At 31.3% G+C, this 23,448-nt stretch overlaps 1 protein-coding gene across 1 annotated transcript; it reads right to left on the bottom strand.

Moving 5' to 3' along the window:
- Positions 1-7,628: 7,628 nt before the first annotated feature.
- Positions 7,629-23,270, bottom strand: LOC124445249 (MAM and LDL-receptor class A domain-containing protein 1-like). Its single transcript, XM_046995953.1, has 6 exons — positions 23,076-23,270; positions 12,770-12,890; positions 12,407-12,568; positions 8,552-8,701; positions 7,870-8,117; positions 7,629-7,790 (listed from the first exon to the last, which is right to left on the bottom strand). Exons 1-6 carry the CDS (start codon positions 23,088-23,090, stop codon positions 7,629-7,631), a joined length of 858 nt encoding a protein of 285 aa, XP_046851909.1. The 5' UTR covers positions 23,091-23,270.
- Between the last annotated feature and the right edge of the window lie 178 nt (positions 23,271-23,448).

The raw sequence follows: 23,448 nt of genomic DNA on the forward strand, positions 1-23,448 counted from the left end.
TTTAATGACCCAGCAGAATAACTGCGATACATGTAATGCGAAAATGAAAAACACACGAGAGAGTCGTTGCGATAAATTCCCGCCAACCAAGTTTTGCCTGTTGAAAGGTCTCTTGTGAAAGCTGAAAGATATTGTCCTACAACACATAAAACAATGCAAGATATATGTAAACTATATATATAAAAAATGCATATTTGTTGATAAGTCATTTATTTAAGATTGCTAGATCAACCATTACATTAATGCTCTTATAGAGATCGATTTATGTTGTTTAAAACACCTTGTACACTAAGATAAGTAAGATCTTTGTGTAATTGTAAAATTTATTTCACCAAGTTTTTTTTTATAAACTTATGAATATAAAATTATCGTTGTTCAGGGGTAGCGCAAGAGGACGATTAGGGGCTGCTACATCACCTCCATCGGGGAACCCTATAATTCTCATGACGGCGAAAATTTGACAGTTTTTCAAGGGTGGACAGGAAATTAAAACTTTCCAATTTCGATTGTTGTTGTTTGTTTGTAGCTTTAACCAGTCAGAGCTTTTGAAAATAAAAAAATTAAGAAAAATTTCTTTCCTCAAAGATACTAGCTTTTTGATTTTGCATAGGGCAGCAGTAAATTTTATTACGTTGAAGCAAACTTCAACGTTTCCTTTTGTTATGCTGCTAGCTACTTTTAGTGCTCTGGCTAAAGATGTTGTATCAATCGTCGTTTTATTTGATACATCAAGATAATTAAGTATATATCACTACGACACCTAAATTTTCTTCAGATATGTTTACGATTAGTATGACCAAAGAACTAATGCTTTGTTCAATAAGAAGTTGAAAGCCTGTAACGTAAGAGAGAAGTTCTAAGTGTTCTCAAATGAGACTTAAAGAATGGCCAATTATGTTGATATTCCCAAGAATGTACAACTTGTTAGTATTCAAGAAGCTACTGTGCTACTAGATCGATACTTATTTCCATAAATATCGATCCTGTACGAGATCACAAAAAACGTTAATGCTAAGTTGAAGAAGAGATTTGATGACAAGAACATTGTCGTGATGAGAGGAAATAGCAATTACTGATTTGTCCCACCGATTTTAAAACATTTATGGGTGAAAAATCTTGCGGTTTTTGCTGATTCATTCAATGGCACAACTACCAATCTCCTCTCTAAAGGTTGCCATGCATATTAAGCACTTGCTATAAAGAACTTAAAAACAATACAGAAAAACAAAACAAACAATAATATTCTTAAAGAAATTAAAAGGAAGCTTTATCTGAGCGTTGACTGTCTGCAGTTTGCTCGTGTGACATGTCATCAACTAAATTCAAAAGGAATTTCAGCTCAGTTCAAAACCAGAGTGGTCATTTTTGAAAACAAAATCTCACTAAACGATCTCCATCTAATTCATTAATAAAGCCTCTCTACTATATAAAAATGAAATCATACCAAAACTAAGGCTGTCGTCATTATAACGTGATGTTCGATATAGTGAACTAAGTCTTCAGTCAAAGTCATCATTGCCCTCCACTTTGCTTCACAGCGTTAGAAAGACTAGAAGCTACATGTAGACTATACATATATACAAAGAATAGAGATATCGTCCTACAACACATGAAGAATTGGAAGATATATGTGGACTTTATATATAAAGAAATATAAAATTATCGTGGTTTAACAAATTCAATAGACAAAATTTTTTAAAAAATCATAATAGCTATAAAATTATCATCTATTTTTGTGTCTTTTAGCTGAATGAAACTACACCTGATTTTAATTTTAGTAAGTATCTATTTTAGTCCAGCAAAAAATTTATGACGTTAGATTTTATTAAGGAGTAACTTACTGATTGACATTTAAAATCTGAGTTGTCATTTAAAGACAAAATCCTAAATACTCTTCATCATTTTTCTTTTTTTAATTCAAGCTGTTGTACATACAACACTTATTCACTATAAACGTTGCCATCTTACCAATACTGAAGCCTGTAGCATCATAGCGTGGTGGGTCATAAAATGATGAGTATGATGTACGAAGTTTCCAGTCAAAGTCATCGTCACCTACGTTGTGCCATGGACATAAAGTAGTTCCCAGTCCCTTTTGAAAATCACATCTTTTGACTCAACAAAAAAGGAATCGAAAGTTAAACAGCCATATTAGTTGTTAAAGAATATAGAAAAAGTCTGAAATGCATTTGTAGGGAGCCAAAACAAACCACACAAGATGATGGGTTTTAACTGTAAAAAATGTTGTGTAAATTGTACACAAAAGTTTCAGTAAAATGTGTATCCACAGTGTCAAAAAAAGTAGTGTACAGAATACATACTACTATTTGTAAATTTACATAATAACAATGTATCAACTGAACACAATATTTTGAGTAAAAGGATGAATTACACATCTTATGGGTAATTGTATTACACAAAATTACTAGTAAATGTACACACAGAGAATGCATTTACAGCAACACAGGTTTTAGAGTAAAATATCTATTAAAACACACTTATAAATATGTATAAAGAGATAGTCCCTTATTGTGTAGAAAATTACATTGATCACTAAGACATGTATACCACTAGACCAAGAATATATTTATAGTTGAAATACTGACTAGCTGACAGCGTCTTGCAGTATATGCAGCGCTAGTAAAAGAAAAGATAACATGTATCGATAATATTTGAGGATTACTGGATTTTTGAGACCTCGTGAAAATATTTTTTCCGTACGGACCTCCCATCCGGTAAATAACATATATTTTATGAGTTGACTTAAAAATTAATTTCCTTACATTTATCACAAATCTTTGTAAAACTTGTCTTAATTGCATAACTCTTCACCTTAACGCACTGCTCTTTATGATTTTGTGTGTAACAATTTACTCAAAAATGAGCAAATTGTTTACTCAAAGAAATATGTGTATTTTCAACACAAAAATTGCTTAAACGATTGAATTACCTGAAATTTTGTATATTTTAGCTCAAAAACGTAAGTTAAGACTTTACCGTATTGTTATGTTGACAGAATTTAAAATTCTGAGTTAAATGAGATGATTTACGCTAATTATTGCGTAAATTTTATGCAAATTTACACAAAATTTTATGCAGTCTATGCAAAATTATGTTTCACAGCAGGTTCAAAAGCTAAAAGCACCAAACTTATGAATATGAAATGATTTTACTTTTTTAATCAATTAACAATTCTTGTTTGTATTTTGTCAACGTTTGCTGAAACTTCAGCAAAAAAACTCGAAATTGTGTAAAAAAATTTCCAGTCTCTGAAGTCGTGGACACACAGATAACTATATGTTCACTAAATCCATCATTAATTTTACCAAACAACTGAATGATAATCCATACAATGTGTAACCGTATTTCCTGTGTCCCAAGTGCAGTGGTCCCGATTTTACAACGGTGATAGCCGGGAGGGCACATTGTTTTACACTTTTTATATATATATAAATATGTAAACATACGCACACTAAGCTTATATAGATTTATCAGCACTGAAGTGACACAATGTCAAAAATTACCTTTTATGCATTCTTGTTCACTTACTGCGCCAACACTGATGGTACCTTTATCATCATTACAGGTAAGACAACGAGTTTGGTTTGTTATCGTTCATATGTAAATATGGGACATTTTTCACATTTCTTACTTTGAAATGAAAAGAATGAACCAATGGAACAATCTATAAAATAGATCAGGGGTCTCCAAACTACGGTCCGCGGGTCAGATGCGGCCCGTTGGGCCTCTCAATCCGGCCCGCAGAGACACTTATGAAAGCCAATTTCCCCACTCACATTGAGAAAACTGAACAGACTAATTGTGATTTTGTTATGATATTACACTTTGTTGAAATTTAACCTTTAAATTTTGAATAAATATTTTCTTAACTAATGAAGCTTGTGTTATGAACTTCGTTTTATTAAAATATTCGCTCTTTGACAAGCAGTATACGGTTCGTCGGCCCTCAGCATGCTGGATGAAAGTCATGTGGCCCTCTGGCTGTAAAGTTTGGAGACCCCTGAAATAGATCATTGAAAACAAATAATCGATTGGCAATTGACAGTTTACAATTGATTTATTTATTGTATTCAATATTTCTTGTGTCATTATGTAATTAACTATGAGCCAAATGAAAAGTTAGAAGATTTCCAAGAACATAAAGACAACAAAAGTGACCAAGCAAACACTACACATTCCAAGAAAACAAATACTTACCAAAAGCATTGTTAGGAATAGCCACCTTTGGTATTGTGTCACAGCTTTCTGGAGCAAAAGCAAGATTGTCGAGAAAGACAAATGTTGTTGCGTAACTACTCGCGACAGCTTCAACGATTAACTATGAAGAAAAAGTAAGGGTCTTAGACAAATTGCTAAAGTTTAATTTTAAGTTGTATAAGTATGTGTAAGTTGCTAACTTTAGATAGACCCATGGTAAAATTAACAGTGACTTGGCCTTTTTTCCACTTAGTTCCTTGATTACCACTTAACGACCACAGTAAGGGATTATATCCATTGTGAAAATATTCTTGGTAGATATTCAATATATTATTATGACTGCGAATATAATACGAAAATGAAAAGCACACGAGAGAGTCGTTGCGATAGTTTCCAACCAACCAAGCTTTGCCTAAAATATCTGATTCCAAACGAAGATATCGTCCTGCAACAAATGAAGAAATATAACATATATGTAGACTATATATATAAAGAATAAAGATATCGTCCTTCAACAAATAAAGAAATGTAAGATATATGTAGACTATTTATATAAAAAATAAAGATATCGTCCTGCAACAAATGAAGAAATATAACATATATGTAGACTATATAAAAAGAGAATGAGTATTTATTGATAACACATTTATCTAAAATTACTTACAAGGTCGCTCATAATAAGATTGATGCTTTTGGCACGCTTTCTGCAGTTAGATACAGCCGTTTTTTTGTGTAGGTATAAAATTTACTTCACCTAGTTTTCTGGCATAAATTTATGAATACAAATATATTGCAGTTTAAAAATTCAATAAAAAAATTCCAAATATAAAAACGAAATTGATTTTAAAACTAATTTTAACTGTAAAGTCTTTAATTATCTAATTTAGACCAAGAAAAATATACGTAACATTAGATTTCATAAACAAGATTTTAATTAAGAATTATAAAATAAGCACATTGAAACGCGTGGGCTGATTGGTCTAAAACTGAGTTAACATTAGCCTGTGCTAAACACATCCGAGCCCAACCAATCAAATCAATCATAACAATAAATCAGCAAAAGAGAATTCGAAAATCAATTATGAATACATTTTAGAGGAAAAATTAAAATTTTTTTTGTCTCGAAATATTGTTATTTTATATAAGAAATGAAAGATGTTTTTCGTGCTTGAACTTGCTTATGCAAACCTAGGAGACGTTTGTGACAACTCTCGAGCAGGTGCAACCCTCGAACTTCGGTCTCGGGCTTGCACTAGTTTGCATAAGCCTTCGAAGTTTGCATAAGCCAGTGCAAACACGAAAAACACTTTTATTTCTTTTGTAAAATAACAATAATGCAAAACAAAAATAACGTTTTAATATTCGTCAACGTGTATTCATTATTGATTTGCAAATTCTTTTTGATGGATTGGTTGATTTGATTGGTTGAGCTCAGATCGTTATTCCCACGCTAATGCAAACACAGCTCTAAACCAATCAGCGCACGCATTACATTGTGTTTATTTTGTAATTATTGATGACAAGCATTTAAAATCTGAGTTGTCATTTTTGAAGACAAAATTTTATTAAATGACCTCTATCATTTTACTTATTGCAGCTTAAGCTGTCAGCTGGTTAAACTGTTCAAAATCTAATGTCTCTTTATTATAAATCACTTCAATCTTACCAAAATTAGAACCAGTAGCGTCATAAATTGAGTTTCTATATCCTAAATATTTTAAATATGCTGCACCAAGTTCCCAGTTTAAGTCATCGTGTCCTTCCACATTGTGCCATGGACAAACAGTTGTTCCCAGTCCTTTTTGAAAATCACAGTTTTCGACTGAATGGGAAAATAATCGAGATTTGAATAGCCATATTAGTTGTTAAAAATAAAGCAGAAGCCTAAAATGTATTTGTATGAAACAAAGACACACCACACAATACAACAGATTTTTAAGCAACGCTATGCTCCACAGCAGTTTAAATGATAAAAGCATCATAAACTTTTAAAAGTAAAAATGATTTTGCTTTTTAAATTATTTATCAATTCTTTTTTGTTGTTTGACAACATTTGTCGAATGTTTAGCAGAAAAACTTGAAATTGTGCTAAAATATTTCCAGTCACCGAAGTCGTGGACACACAGTCATCTTTAATGTGCACCAAATTTATCATGAATTTTACCAAACAACTTATTAACACTAAAGTTTGCAACAAGAATTAAAATTTTTCTACCTGTTTTGCTTGCAAAGCTTTTGGAATTAGTAGACAGTGCAAAAAATCTACCTAGTGTGCGTGTTATTTAAACGATAATAATGGTAATTCTACTCTACAGGGTGTGTCAAAAAACCCTGAAAAGTTTGGAAAACGACACTAAAGTCATTTGGGCATACGATTTGCAAACACGTTTCGTGGAAATAGTCAGCTGGATTTCCAAGGCGTTATCTGAGAGGAAAATTGCCTCAAATAAGAAAAATTTAAAACGTAAAAATTGTGTTACAGAGAAGCTCATTTGAAATAGCTTGCGCATAAAAATCATATAGGTAAAAAGAAATTGGAAGATATAGGGTTACAATATGACGTATGTTTTTAAAGGTAACAAAGTTTTAGCAAATTTTGCTAATGAGTATACGAATGCATAACTTTTAAGTTGCGAATTGCATTGAATTTTTCATTTTTAAATGGAATTTTGATATAGTCGTTATTAGTTATGCATAAATTTGAGGGTAATTAAATCAAATTTGACTAATTCATGAAGGTTTCAAAACATGGCAAATAAAAAAAACGCTAAATAATCTGCAATTTGAATGCCAAGCGTTTGTATAAGGTTATACCTAATTTCCTAAAACTTTGTAACCTTGAACAACATGTACCACATTTTAACCTTTCTCGTTCCAATTGCTTTTTATTCTTTTGATTTTTGAGCAAGAGTTTTTTCAAAAGTATTTTTCGGTAACACAATTTTCCCACGAAATCGTTTTTATTTGCCAAAAGTTTCTGTCAGATGAACCAGTTATTGGAAATCGAACTACCTATTTCACTAAAACATGGAAAAATATTCATAGTATATTAATTTTTCAGCACTGAAGTGACACCTTAAACATTACCTTTTATACATTCTTGTTCACTCACAGCACCAATATTGATGGTACCTTTACCATCATTACAGGTAAGACAACGAGTTTGATTTGTGTACGGCTGGTAAGTAGAATGGGGACATTTGTTACATTTCTTATTTAGAAACGAAAAAAATGAACCATTGGAACAATCTGAAAAGACAGTTTTTGAAAATAAAACGTCGAGTGACAATTGAAAGTTTACAGTTGATTTATTTATTGTATTCAATGTTTTTTGTTACATTATGTAAGTTAACTATAAACCAAATGAAAAGTTTGGAAAATTTTCAAGAGCATGAAAGCAACAAAAGGGATCAAGCAAAACACTTCACATTCCAAGAAAACAAATAATTACCAAAAGAATTCTTAGGAATGGCCACCTTTGGTATTGTGTCACAGCTTCTTGGAGCAAAAGCAAGATTTTTGAGAGCTATAAATTCTATTGTGTATCCACTCACGACAGCTTCAACGATTAACTATGACGAAAAAGTAAGCGATTTGGACAAATTGCCGAAGTTTAATTTTAAGTAGTATAAATATGTGTAAGTTGCCTACCCTAGATAGACCCATTGTAAAATTAACTGTGACTTGGCCTTTTTTCCAATTAGTTCCTTGATCACTACTTAATGACCACAGTAAAAGATTGTATCCATTGTAAAAATATTCTTGGTAAATATTTAATGTTCCAAAATAACTGTGATGCATGTAATACGAAAATGAAAAACACACGAGAGAGTCGTTGCGATAGTTTCCAACCAACCAAGCTTTGCCTGAAATATCTGATCCCAAACGAAGATATCGTCCTATAACACATGAAGAAATGTAAGATATATGTAGACTATATATATAAAGAATAAAAATATCGTCCTACATCACATGAAAAATTGTAAGATATATGCGGACTTTATATATAAAGAAATATAAAATTATCGTAGTTTAACAAATTCAATATACAAAATTTTTTAAAAAACCATAATAGCTATAAAATTATCATCTATTTTTGTGTCTTTTAGCTGAATGAAACTACGTCTGATTTTAATTTTAAGTAAGTATCTATTTTAGATCCAGCAATATATTTATGCCGTTAGATTTTATTAAGAAGTAACTTACTGTTTGACATTTAAAATCTGAGTTGTCATTTAAAGACAAAATCCTAGATACTCTTCATCATTTTTCTTTTTTTAATTCAAGCAGTTGTACATACAACACTTATTCACTATAAACGCTGCCATCTTACCAATACTGAAGCCTGTAGAATCATAGCGTGGTGGTTCATAAAATGATGAGTATGATGTACGAAGTTTCCAGTCAAAGTCATCGTCACCTTTTACGTTGTGCCATGGACATAAACTAGTTCCCAGTCCCTTTTGAAAATCACATCTTTTGACTGAACGAAGAAGAAATCGAAAGTTAAACAGCCATATTAGTTGTTATAGAATATAGGAAAAGTCTGAAATGCATTTGTATGGAATAAAAACACACCACACAAGATAATGGGTTTTTAACTGCAAAAAATGTTATGTAAATTGTACACAAAAATTTCAGTAAAATGTGTATCCACAGTGACACAAACGCTAGTGTATAGACTACATAAAAGTATTGGTAAATTTAATATTTTGAGTGAAAGGATGAATTACACACTTTTGGGAAAATGTATAACATAAAATTGTAGACAAAAAAATATAGAAACAGACAATGCATTTACAGCAACACTTGTTTTAGAGTAAAATTTCTATTAAAACACACTTATAAATAGGTATAAAGAGATAGTCGTTTATTGTGTAGAAAATTACATTGATCAATAAGACATGTATACTACAAGACCAAGCATATATTAATAGTCGTAATACTAACTAGCTGACAGCGTCATGCAGCATATGCGGCGCTAGTCAAAGTAAAGATAACATGCATCGATTGTATTTGTGGATTACTGGATTTTTAAGAACTCGTGAAAATATATTTTCCGTGCAGACATCCCTTCCGGTAAATAACATGCTTTTATCATTTAGACCCCTGTTTTAAATGATAAAAGCATCAAACTTATAAATACACAAATTATTTTACGTTTTTAATCAATCAGCAATTCTTGTTTGTAATTTGGCTACGTTTGCTGAAAGTTCAGCAAAAAAACTCGAAATTGTGTAAAAAAATTTCCAGTCTCAGAAGTCGTCGACACACAAAAATCTTTAATGTTCACTAAATTTATCAAGAATTTCACTAAACAACTTAATGACAAAATTTCTTCCAGCAAGAGTGAAGATCGTTCTATATACTTAATATATTTGTAAAACCCACGGTAACTTTACTATTAAAAATATGTCGAATTGTAGATTATGAATGTTAAAATTGCTTTTTTTAAATGTTATGTGATTGTCTTGGTAACTTTTTCAAGTATTTTGAAGAAAAGATTATATATAAGTCTACTTTATATACTTTTTTAACCTAAATACAAATTTTACTATATGCAATTTAAATGCGATATTTGGGGGTATATTCTGAACTAGCAATTTGTTAAAATATTTCGTAAGCGTGTTATATATAAATAACAACGAAACAAATCCACGCTAATATTTATGATGTTCAATGATTGAAAAATCATATGTAAATAGTTTCAAACTACTGCTCCATAAAATTGTTAAAGAAAATCAACAACATGCACTGTCTTTATTTCTATCGTACCAGAATGCAGCGTTGAAAGACGTGCTAGAAATATGGATTTTACTTTATAGGCATATGAAATATCAGTGCATTATCAACTCTAGCCATGCAAACAAAATATATCTACAAATTTTTACGGATTATTCCTATATTATTAATAGAAAAACAAAGAAATAGCTAAATTATATACAACAAATCGTACCTCTTCCAGGATCACCTAAATATGAACTATCAAAATATCTATGTAACATTCTTTATTCTCTAGTCAAAAGTTCGCCTCACACCATCAAAAACGCCACCACCTTCCTCGTCAACATTGACACCGTTAAACTACAACCAGACACAGACACAGTTATGACATCTTACGACGTGACATTACTCTTCACATCCATACTAGTAGACACAGCCAAAGTAATAAAAACGAACTATTTACAAACGACAAATCTTGGCAAGCCACGACACAACTTGACAAAAATGACATCTTAGACTTACTCAGTCTTTGCCTCTTCACTGAATTCCCCTTACAGAACTCATACCATAGACAAATTTCAGGCACACAAATTGTGTCACCACTATCCACCTTTACCGCAGAAATTATAATGCAACAACTCGAATCACAATCAGTCACCAACAACACAGACATCAGACTGAGGAAAAGATGTGTCGACGACATCTTTGCCATTGTCAAGAAAGACAAAACTGAACAAATCCTACAAACCTTAAACAATACAATAATAAACATAACCTTTACTAAAGATGAAGACATGAAAAACAACTTACTTTTCTCTGTATCCTACTGACTAGAACAGCACACTAAACACACATATTGTGCCGCAAAACGACCCACACAGACCAAATATTTGATTTCAACATCAATCACCCAACACAACACAAAATATGCTGCATACGAACACCTTTTCATCAGAATCAACACTTATTGTAAGGCCGAAAAGACTAAGAAAACAGAACGCAATTACTTATACTCCACATTTATAAAAAACAATTACAATAGAAAATTTATAAACAAAATTATAAACAAAACACAAAACAAAACACAAACCAACAAAAGTAACGAATAACCCGATGAAACAGTAAAAACAATCACATCCATGCATATATAAACGGAACATCAAAATAGACTGCATGACTTCTTCGACCATTCAATATAAACGTCGCAAACAAACCAACACAAAAGACAAATCATATTTTGCCAAACATAAAGACAAAACAACAACAATTCATGATACAACGGACGCAATCTACATGATGCCATTTAAAGATTGCTCAAAACAATACATATAGGACAAAAATCGAAGAAAATCGAAACAAGACTCACAGAACACAAAAACGCCATAAAACGACGAGATCCAAACTCATTAACGACAGAACACACGTTTGCAAATAACGACGCATAGGATTGGACAGAAATTAAAGTACTCGGACGCGCACAGACAAAACACGCACGCAAATTTAAAGACGCTTGGTACAGTAAAGACAACGACACAATGAACAAACATATTGACATACCTATCGTATATATTCACAGCTAAAGAAAAACGACAAAAAATCTACTAACGACACTCAAACCACAGCAACTCACGGTAATAATATATATTATCACAATCCTATTCACAATACACCCAAACCCACAACAACATATTTCACGTCATTCAATCACCTAAATCCACCATTAATAAAATAACTTATCCGGATAAACTTTTATCTTTCTAAAGTACATATATATAAGTTTAAAGAATGGTAATCCAGACATGCTTTATTGTAGTGCATGCCGTTATGTAATCTAGTACCTAATAACCAATTGCATATACAGTAAATAATAAATTATCTGTCAGTTTCCTGAAGATCGCCCTATGGCGTGAAACACCAAGTAGTGACAGCAAAAACTTATCAATATATTAACTATACAATACATTGATTTTTTAATACTGAATTGTAAGTAGCAATGCTGAAAATTACCATATATACATTGTTGTTCAATTATACATGGTTTCAGTTTATCTTTGTTGTTTTAGTATTTTGTCAAAGTGTTTCCTTCATGTGGTTATGTATAGATAACCAAGGTTAAAATCAACGCAAATACTCCCGATGTTCAAAATTACAAAAATCATGAATAAATATTTTTAAAATGCTGCTTCATAAAATTGATAAAGAAAATCAACAACAAGTAGTGTCTTCATTTCTATCGTCACAGAATGGAGCGTTGAAAGACGTGCAAGAAATACGGATTTTTACGAAATAACATACGACATATAAGTATATTATCAAATCTAGTTCTGCAAACAAGGTATGTACAAGTTTTACGTTGGGGATTATTCCATTTAGTAGAAAAAATAAGGAAAACATAAAACAAAAATATGTTTATAATACATTGATTTTTCAAAACAGAAATTTTACTAATAATAATAAAAATTACCTTTTATACATTCTCGTTCACTCACTGCACCAACATTGATGGTACCTTTACTCTCATTACAGGGAAGACAACGAGTTTGTTTTGGATATGGTTGATATGTATAGATGGGACATTTTTCACATTTCTTACTTTTAAAGGAAAAGAATGAACCAATTGAACAATCTATAAAGACGATTAATGAAAATAAAACGTTGACTGACAATTAAAATTCTACAGTTGATTTATTTATTGTATTCAATGTTTCCTGTCTCATTATGTAAGTTAACTATGAACCAAATAAAAAGTTAGAAAATTTCCAAGAACATAAAAACAACAAAAGTGATCAAGCAAAACACTTCACAATCCAGGAAAACAAATACTTACCAAAAGCATTGCCAGGAATGGCCACCTTTGGTATTGTGTCGCAGCTTCCTGAAGCAAAAGCAAGATTGTCGAGAGCTAGAAAGTTTCTAGTGTATTTACGCACGACAGCTTCAACGATTAACTATGAAGAAAAGTAAGCGGCTTGGACAAATTGCTAAAGTTTAATTTTAAGTTGTATAAGTATGTGTAAGTTGCTAACTTTAGATAGACCCATGGTAAAATTAACTGAGACTTGGCCTTTTTTCCACTTAGTTTCTTGATCACCACTTAATGACCACAGGAAGTGACTGTATCCATAGTGAAAATATTCTTGGTAGATATTCAATGTATTATAATGACTGTGAATATAATACGAAAATGAAAAGCACACCAGAGAGTCGTTTCGATAGTTTCCAACCAACCAAGCTTTGCCTGAAATAACTGATCCCAAAAGAAGATATCGTCCTACAACAAATGAAGAAATGTAAGATATATGTAGACTATATATATAAAGAATAAAGATATCGTCCTTCAACAAATGAAGAAATGTAAGATATATGTAGACTATTTATATAAAAAATAAAGATATCGTCCTGCAACAAATGAAGAAATATAACATATATGTAGACTATATAAAAAAAGAATGAGTATTTATTGATAACACATTTATCTAAAATTACTTACAAGGTCGCTCATAATAAGATTGATGCTTTTGGCACGCTTTGTGCAGTTAGATACAGCCGTTTTTTTGTGTAGGTATAAAATTTACTTCACCTAGTTTTCTGGCATAAATTTATGAATACAAATATATTGCAGTTTAAAAATTCAATAAAAAAATTCCAAATATAAAAACGAAATTTATTTTAAAACTAATTTTAACTGTAAAGTCTTTAATTATCTAATTTAGACCAAGCAAAATATACGTAAAATTAGAATTTATAAACAAGGTTTTAATTAAGAATTATCAAATAAGCACATTGAAACGCGTGGGCTGATTGGTCTAGGACTGTGTTAACATTAGCCTGTGCTAAACACATCCGAGCCCAACCAATCAAATCAATCATAACAAAAATCAGCGAAAGAGAATTCGAAAATCAATTATGAATACATTTTAAAGAAAAAATTAAAATGTTTTTTTTTGTCTCGAATTATTGTTATTTTATATAAGAAATGAAAGATGTTTTTCGTGCTTGAACTTGCTTATGCAAACCTAGGAGACGTTTGTGAGAACTCTCGAGCAGGTGCAACCCTCGAACTTCGGTCTCGGGCTTGCACTAGTTTGCATAAACCATCGAAGTTTGCATAAGCCAGTGCAAACACGAAAAAACACTTTTATTTCTTTTGTAAAATAACAATAATGCAAAACAAAAATAACGTTTTAATATTCGTCAACGTGTATTCATTATTGATTTGCAAATTCTTTTTGATGGATTGGTTGATTTGATTGGTTGAGCTCAGATAGTTATTCCCACGCTAATGCAAACACAGCTCTAAACCAATCAGCGCACGCATTACATTGTGTTTATTTTGTAATTATTGATGACAAGCATTTAAAATCTGAGTTGTCATTTTTGAAGAAAAAATTTTATTAAATGTCCTCTATCATTTTACTTATTGCAGCTTAAGCTGTCAGCTGGTTAAACTGTTCAAAATCTAATGTCTTTTTATTATAAATCACTTCAATCTTACCAAAATTAGAACCAGTAGCGTCATAAATTGGGCTTCTATACATTCTATGTTTTACATATGCAGTACCAAGTTCCCAGTTTAAGTCATCGTCTACTTCCACATTGCGCCATGGACAAACAGTTGTTCCCAGTCCTTTTTGAAAATCACAGTTTTCGACTGAATGGGAAAAAAATCGAGATTTGAATAGCCATATTAGTTGTTAAAAATAAAGCAGAAGCCTAAAATGCATTTGTATGAAACAAAAACACACCACACAATACAACAGATTTTTAAGCAACGCTATGCTCCACAGCAGTTTAAATGATAAAAGCATCATAAACTTTTAAAGGTAAAAATTATTTTGCTTTTTAAATTATTTATCAATTCTTCTTTGTTGTTTGACAACATTTGTCGAATGTTTAGCAAAAAAACTTGAAATTGTGCTAAAAGATTTCCAGTCACCGAAGTCGTGGACACACAGACATTTTTAATGTGCACTAAATTTATCATGAATTTTACCAAACAACTTATTAACAGTTAAGTATGCAACAAGAATTAAAATTCTTCTACCTGTTTTGCTTGCAAAGCTTTTGGAATTAGTAGGCAGTGCAAAAAATCTACCTAGTGTGCGTGTTATTTAAACGATAATAATGGTAATACTACTCTACAGGGTGTGTCAAAAAACCCTGAAAAGTTTGGAAAACGACACTAAAGTCATTTGGGCATACGATTTGCAAACACGTTTCGTGGAAATAGTCAGCTGGATTTCCAAGGCGTTATTTGAGAGGAAAATTGCCTCAAATAAGAAAAATTTAAAACGTAAAATTGTGTTACAGAGAAGCTCATTTGAAATAGCTTGCGCATAAAAATCATATAGGTAAAAAGAAATTGGAAGATATAGGGTTACAATATGACGTATGTTTTTAAAGGTAACAAAGTTTTAGGAAATTTTGCTAATGAGTATGCGAATGCATAACTTTTAAGTTGCGAATTGCTTTGAATTTTTCATTTTTAAATGGAATTTTGATATAGTCGTTATTAGTTATGCATAAATTTGAGGGTAAATTAAATCAAATATGACTAATTCATGAAGGTTTCAAAACATGGCAAATAAAAAAAACGCTAAATAATCTGCAATTTGAATGCCAAGTGTTTGTATAAGGTTATACCTAATTTCCTAAAACTTTGTAACCTTGAACAACATGTACCATATTTTAACCTTTCTTGTTCCAATTGCTTTTATTCTTTTGATTTTTGAGCAAGAGTTTTTCAAAAGTATTTTCGGTAACACAATTCTCCCACGAAATCGTTTTTATTTGCCAAAAGTTTCTGTCAGATGAACCAGTTATTGGAAGTCGAACTACCTATTTCACTAAAGGCTTTTGAAGATCTTGCGCTGATGAATTTAGAGAGGTTTTTCTGCTTGTTCAATTTTTTATATATAAACCCTGTATAAACAACATGCAAATTATGAACGTTAAAACCTTTTTATATGGAATGTAAGCTATTGGCCTGTCTTTGTAACTTTTACGTTATAGGAATTTTGAAAAAGCAGCATTACGTTTATTTTATCAACTCTCTTGTTTTAACCTCAATACAAATTTTACGATGCAATTTAACAGCGATGTATTTGGTAGTATATTAGAATTATTGTTATTTCAGAAGTTAGAGAAAGTGATGTTATTTTTATTTTATTTATATAGTGCCGTGCTTTTCCAACTTTTGAATTGCTTTCAGAAGAATATTTGTTCGAACCTCATTCTGGTGAGAGCTACTCACGTGATGAATTAAAATAAAAATAAGTGGTTAAACGAGACATAGCCTGCGTATAAGCTACTGACGCAACTCTTCTCTTTGTAGTAAGGCATTCAGCATTGCTTATGTTAACAGGTAAATGTTCATGTTCCAATATAGTTAAGGCCTTTCGAAAAAGGTTGAGATAAACAAACGAAAGAGCTGGAAATGAGACTAAGATTCATGTGAAGCTTTTATTGGATTTATTCAAAGGAGGAAAGCATTGATTTTGCTGTCTGTTTCAAGGTTTGCGCTTCTCTTTGAGCTCCTTGCGAAGCCCTTGAACCACAAACTTACATTTGTAATCAAAACAAATATTTCTTGATATTCAATAATTGAAAAAATCATAAGAAAATATTTTCAAACTACTGATTTATAAAATAGATAAACAAAATCAACAACACGCCTTGTCTTCACTTCTATTGTACGGAATGGAGTATCGAAAGACTTGCCAAAAGTACAAATTTTTACAAATTAACATATGAAATATCAGTACATTATCAAATCTAGCCGTGCAAGCAAGGTATATACAACTTTTTACATTATGCTTTTTAATATAAAAACCAAGGAAAAGTGGAAAAATATTCATAGTATATTAATATTTCAGCACTGAAGTGACACCTTAAAAATTACCTTTTATACATTCTTGTTCACACACAGCACCAATATTGATGGTACCTTTACCATCATTACAGGTAAGACAACGAGTTTGATTTGTGTACGGCTGGTAAGTAGAACTGGGACATTTGTTACATTTCTTATTTAGAAACGAGAAAAATGAACCATTGGAACAATCTGAAAAGACAATTTTTGAAAATAAAACGTCGATTGACAATTGAAAGTTTACAGTTGATTTATTTATTGTATTCAATGTTTTTTGTTCCATTATGTAAGTTAACTATGAACCAAATAAAAAGTTAGAAAATTTCCAAGAACATAAAAACAACAAAAGTGATCAAGCAAAACACTTCACATTCCAAGAAAACAAATACTTACCAAAAGCATTGTTAGGAGTAGCCACCTTTGGTATTGTGTCACAGCTTCCTGGAGCAAAAGCAAGTTTGTCGAGAGCTACAAAGTTTGTTGTGTATCCACGCGCGACAGCTTCAACGATTAACTATGAAGAAAACGTAAGCGGCTTGGACAAATTGCCGAAGTTTATTTTTAAGTTGTATAAATATGTGTAAGTTGCCTACCCTAGATAGACCCATGGTAAAATTAACTGTGACTTGGCCTTTTTTCCAATTAGTTCCTTGATTACCACTTAATGACCACAATAAAAGATTGTATCCATTATGAAAATATTCTTGGTAGATATTCAATATCTCATAATGACTGCGAATATAATACGAAAATGAAAAGCACACGAGAGAGTCGTTTCGATAGTTTCCAACTAACCAAGCTTTGCCTGGAATAACTGATCCCAAACGAAGATATCGTCCTACAACAAATGAAGAAATGTAAGATATATGTAGACTATATATATAAAGAATAAAAATATCGTTCTACAACACGTGAAGAATTGTAAGATATATGCGGACTTTATATATAAAGAAATATAAAATTATCGTGGTTTAACAAATTCAATAAACAAAATTTTTTAAAAAACCATAATAGCTATAAAATTATCATCTATTTTTGTGTCTTTTAGCTGAATGAAACTACATCTGATTTTAATTTTAAGTAAGTATCTATTTTAGATCCAGCAATATATTTATGACGTTAGATTTTATTAAGAAGTAACTTACTGTTTGACATTTAAAATCCGAGTTGTCATTTAAAGACAAAATCCTAGATACTCTTCATCATTTTTCTTTTTTTAATTCAAGCAGTTGTACATACAACACTTATTCACTATAAACGTTGCCATCTTACCAATACTGAAGCCTGTAGCATCATAGCGTGGTGGGTCATAATATGATGAGTATGATGTACGAAGTTTCCAGTCAAAGTCATCGTCACCTTCTACGTTGTGCCATGGACATTCAGTAGTTCCCAGTCCCTTTTGAAAATCACATCTTTTGACTGAACAAAAAAGGAATCGAAAGTTAAACAGCCATATTAGTTGTTATAGAATATAGAAAAAGTCTGAAATGCATTTGTAGGAGCCAAAACAAACCACACAAGATGATGGGTTTTAACTGCAAAAATGTTGTGTAAATTGTACACAAAAAGTAAAATGTGTATCCACAGTGACACAAACGCTAGTGTATAGACTACATAAAACTATTGGTAAATTTAATATTTTGAGTGAAAGGATGAATTACACACTTTGGGAAAATGTATAACACAAAATTGTAGGTAAAATATAGAAACAGACAATGCATTTACAGCAACACAGGTTTTAGAGTAAAATTTCTATTAAAACACACTTATAAATAGGTATAAAGAGATAGTCGTTTATTGTGTAGAAAATTACATTGATCAATAAGACATGTATACTACAAGACCAAGCATATATTAATAGTCGTAATACTAACTAGCTGACAGCGTCATGCAGCATATGCGGCGCTAGTCAAAGTAAAGATAACATGCATCGATTATATGTGGATTACTGGATTTTTAAGAACTCGTGAAAATATATTTTCCGTGCAGACATCCCTTCCGGTAAATAACATATATTTTATGAGTCAACTTAAAATTAATTTGATTACACTTATTACAAAACATTGTAAAACTTGTCTAAATTGCGCAACTCTTCACTTTAACGCTCTGCTCTACATGATTTTGTGTATAACAATTTACACAAAATGAGCAAATTGTTTACTCAAAGAAATTTGTATATTTTCAATTCAAAAAAGTAAGTTAAGATTTTACCGTAGTTTTAAGTTGACAGAACTCAAAATTTTAGTTAAATGAGATGATTTACGCAATTAATTGCGTAAATTTACACAAAATTTTACGCAGTCCATTTAACATTATGTTTCACGTAAGGTTTAAATCAGGGTCTCCAAACTTTACAGCCAGAGGGCCACATGACTTTCATCCAGCATGTTGAGGGCCGACGAATCGTATACCGCTGGTCAAAGAGCGAATATTTTAATAAAACGAAGTACATAACACAAGCTTCATTAGTTAAGAAAATATTTATTCAAAATTTAAAGGTTAAATTTCAACAAAGTGTAATATCATAACAAAATCACAATTAGTCTGTTCAGTTTTCTCAATGTGAGTGGTGAAATTGGCTTTCTTAAGTGTCTCTGCGGGCCGGATTGAGAGCTCCGGGCCGTAGTTTGAGACCCTGGTTTAAATGATAAAAGCATCAAACTTATAAATACACAAATTATTTTACGTTTTAATCAATCAGCAATTCTTGTTTGTAATTTGGCTACGTTTGCTGAAAGTTCAGCAAAAACTCGAAATTGTGTAAAAATTTCCAGTCTCAGAAGTCGTCGACACACAAAAATCTTTAATGTTCACTAAATTTATCAAGAATTTCACTAAACAACTTAATGACAAAAATTTCTTCCAGCAAGAGTGAAGATCGTTCTATATACTTAATATATTTGTAAAACCCACGGTAACTTTACTATTAAAAATATGTCGAATTGTAGATTATGAATGTTAAAATTGCTTTTTAAATGTTATGTGGACTGTCTTGGTAACTTTTCAAGTATTTTGAAGAAAAGATTATATATAAGTCTACTTTATATACTTTTTAACCTAAATACAAATTTTACTATATGCAATTTAAATGCGATATTTGGGGTATATTCTGAACTAGCAATTTGTTAAAATATTTCGTAAGCGTGTTATATATAAATAACAACGAAACAAATCAACGCTAATATTTATGATGTTCAATGATTGAAAAATCATATGTAAATAGTTTCAAACTACTGCTCCATAAAATTGTTAAAGAAAATCAACAACATGCACTGTCTTTATTTCTATCGTACCAGAATGCAGCGTTGAAAGACGTGCTAGAAATATGGATTTTACTTTATAGGCATATGAAATATCAGTGCATTATCAACTCTAGCCATGCAAACAAGGTATATCTACAAATTTTACGGATTATTCCTATATTATTAATAGAAAACAAAGAAATAGCTAAATTATATACAACAAATCGTACCTCTTCCAGGATCACCTAAATATGAACTATCAAAATATCTATGTAACATTCTTTATTCTCTAGTCAAAAGTTCGCCTCACACCATCAAAAACCACCACCTTCCTCGTCAACATTGACACCGTTAAACTACAACCAGACACAGACACAGTTATGATATCTTACGACGTGACATTACTCTTCACATCCATACTAGTAGACACAGCCAAAGTATTAAAAACGAACTATTTACAAACGACAAATCTTGGCAAGCCACGACACAACTTGACAAAAATGACATCTTAGACTTACTCAGTCTTTGCCTCTTCACTGAATTCTCCTTACAGAACTCATACCATAGACAAATTTCAGGCACACAAATTGTGTCACCACTATCCACCTTCACCGCAGAAATTATAATGCAACAACTCGAATCACAATCAGTCACCAACAACACAGACATCAGACTGAGGAAAAGATGTGTCGACGACATCTTTGCCATTGTCAAGAAAGACAAAACTGAACAAATCCTACAAACCTTAAACAATACAATAATAAACATAACCTTTACTAAAGATGAAGACATGAAAACAACTTACTTTTCTCTGTATCCTACTGACTAGAACAGCACACTAAACACACATATTGTGCCGCAAAACGACCCACACAGACCAAATATTTGATTTCAACATCAATCACCCAACACAACACAAAATATGCTGCATACGAACACCTTTTCATCAGAATCAACACTTATTGTAACACCGAAAAGGCTAAGAAAACAGAACGCAATTACTTATACTCCACATTTATAAAAACAATTACAATAGAAAATTTATAAACAAAATTATAAACAAAACACAAAACAAAACCCAAACCAACAAAAGTAACGAATAACCCGATGAAACAGTAAAAACAATCACATCCATGCATACATAAACGGAACATCAAAAAGACTGCATGACTTCTTCGACCATTCAATATAAACGTCGCAAACAAACCAACACAAAGACAAATCATATTTTGCCAAACATAAAGACAAAACAACAACAATTCATGATACAACGGACGCAATCTACATGATGCCATTTAAAGATTGCTCAAAACAATACATATAGGACAAAAATCGAAGAAAATCGAAACAAGACTCACAGAACACAAAAACGCCATAAAACGACGAGATCCAAACTCATTAACGACAGAACACACGTTTGCAAATAACGACGCATAGGATTGGACAGAAATTAAAGTACTCGGACGCGCACAGACAAAACACGCACGCAAATTTAAAGACGCTTGGTACAGTAAAGACAACGACACAATGAACAAACATATTGACATACCTATCGTATATATTCACAGCTAAAGAAAAACGACAAAAAATCTACTAACGACACTCAAACCACAGCAACTCACGGTAATAATATATATTATCACAATCCTATTCACAATACACCCAAACCCACAACAACATATTTCACGTCATTCAATCACCTAAATCCACCATTAATAAAATAACTTATCCGGATAAACTTTTATCTTTCTAAAGTACATATATATAAGTTTAAAGAATGGTAATCCAGACATGCTTTATTGTAGTGCATGCCGTTATGTAATCTAGTACCTAATAACCAATTGCATATACAGTAAATAATAAATTATCTGTCAGTTTCCTGAAGATCGCCCTATGGCGTGAAACACCAAGTAGTGACAGCAAAACTTATCAATATATTAACTATACAATACATTGATTTTTTAATACTGAATTGTAAGTAGCAATGCTGAAAATTACCATATATACATTGTTGTTCAATTATACATGGTTTCAGTTTATCTTTGTTGTTTTAGTATTTTGTCAAAGTGTTTCCTTCATGTGGTTATGTATAGATAACCAAGGTTAAAATCAACGCAAATACTCCTGATGTTCAAAATTACAAAAATCATGAATAAATATTTTTAAAATGCTGCTTCATAAAATTGATAAAGAAAATCAACAACAAGTAGTGTCTTCATTTCTATCGTCACAGAATGGAGCGTTGAAAGACGTGCAAGAAATACGGATTTTTACGAAATAACATACGACATATAAGTATATTATCAAATCTAGTTCTGCAAACAAGGTATGTACAAGTTTTACGTTGGGGATTATTCCATTTAGTAGAAAAATAAGGAAAACATAAAACAAAAATATGTTTATAATACATTGATATTTCAAAACAGAAATTTTACTAATAATAATAAAAATTACCTTTTATACATTCTCGTTCACTCACTGCACCAACATTGATGGTACCTTTACTCTCATTACAGGGAAGACAACGAGTTCGTTTTGGATATGGTTGATATGTATAGATGGGACATTTTTCACATTTCTTACTTTCAAAAGAAAAGAATGAACCAATTGAACAATCTATAAAGACGATTAATGAAAATAAAACGTTGACTGACAATTAAAATTCTACAGTTGATTTATTTATTGTATTCAATAATTCCTGTCTCATTATGTAAGTTAACTATGAACCAAATAAAAAGTTAGAAAATTTCCAAGAACATAAAAACAACAAAAGTGATCAAGCAAAACACTTCACAATCCAAGAAAACAAATACTTACCAAAAGCATTTCTAGGAATGGCCACCTTTAGTATTGTGTCACAGCTTCTTGAAGCAAAAGCAAGATTGTCGAGAGCTACAAAGTTTCTTGTGTATCTTAGCACCATGGCTTCAACGATTAACTATGAAGAAAAAGTAAGCGGCTTGGACAAATTGCTAAAGTTTAATTTTAAGTTGTACAAATATGTGTAAGTTGCCTACCCTAGATAGACCCATTGTAAAATTAACTGTGACTTGGCCTTTTTTCCACTTAGTTCCTTGATCACCACTTAATGACCACAGTAAAAGATTGTGTCCATTGTGAAAATATTCTTGGTAGATATTCAATATCTCATATTGACTGCGAATATAATACGAAAATGAAAAGCACACGAGAGAGTCGTTTCGATAGTTTCCAACCAACGAAGCTTTGCCTGAAATAACTGATCCCAAACGAAGATATCGTCCTACAACAAATGAAGAAATGTAAGATATATGTAGACTATATATATAAAGAATAAAAATATCGTCCTACAACACATCAAGAATTGTAAGATATATGCGGACTTTATATATAAAGAAATATAAAATTATC

The sequence above is a fragment of the Xenia sp. Carnegie-2017 genome, unplaced genomic scaffold, assembly GCF_021976095.1.
Source record: "Xenia sp. Carnegie-2017 unplaced genomic scaffold, XeniaSp_v1 HiC_scaffold_22, whole genome shotgun sequence".
NCBI classification, from domain to species: domain Eukaryota; kingdom Metazoa; phylum Cnidaria; class Anthozoa; order Malacalcyonacea; family Xeniidae; genus Xenia; species Xenia sp. Carnegie-2017.

What these genes read in the sequence shown, in the direction of transcription:
- LOC124445249 (XM_046995953.1), bottom strand. An exon ending in TTCTACAGGCTTCAGTATTG is followed by an intron (nt 8,118 to 8,551) that starts GTAAGATGGCAG and finishes CATGTGTTATAG; the next exon opens with GACGATATCTTCGTTTGGGA. An exon ending in TTACAATGGGTCTATCTAGG is followed by an intron (nt 7,791 to 7,869) that starts GTAGGCAACTTA and finishes TTTTCGTCATAG; the next exon opens with TTAATCGTTGAAGCTGTCGT.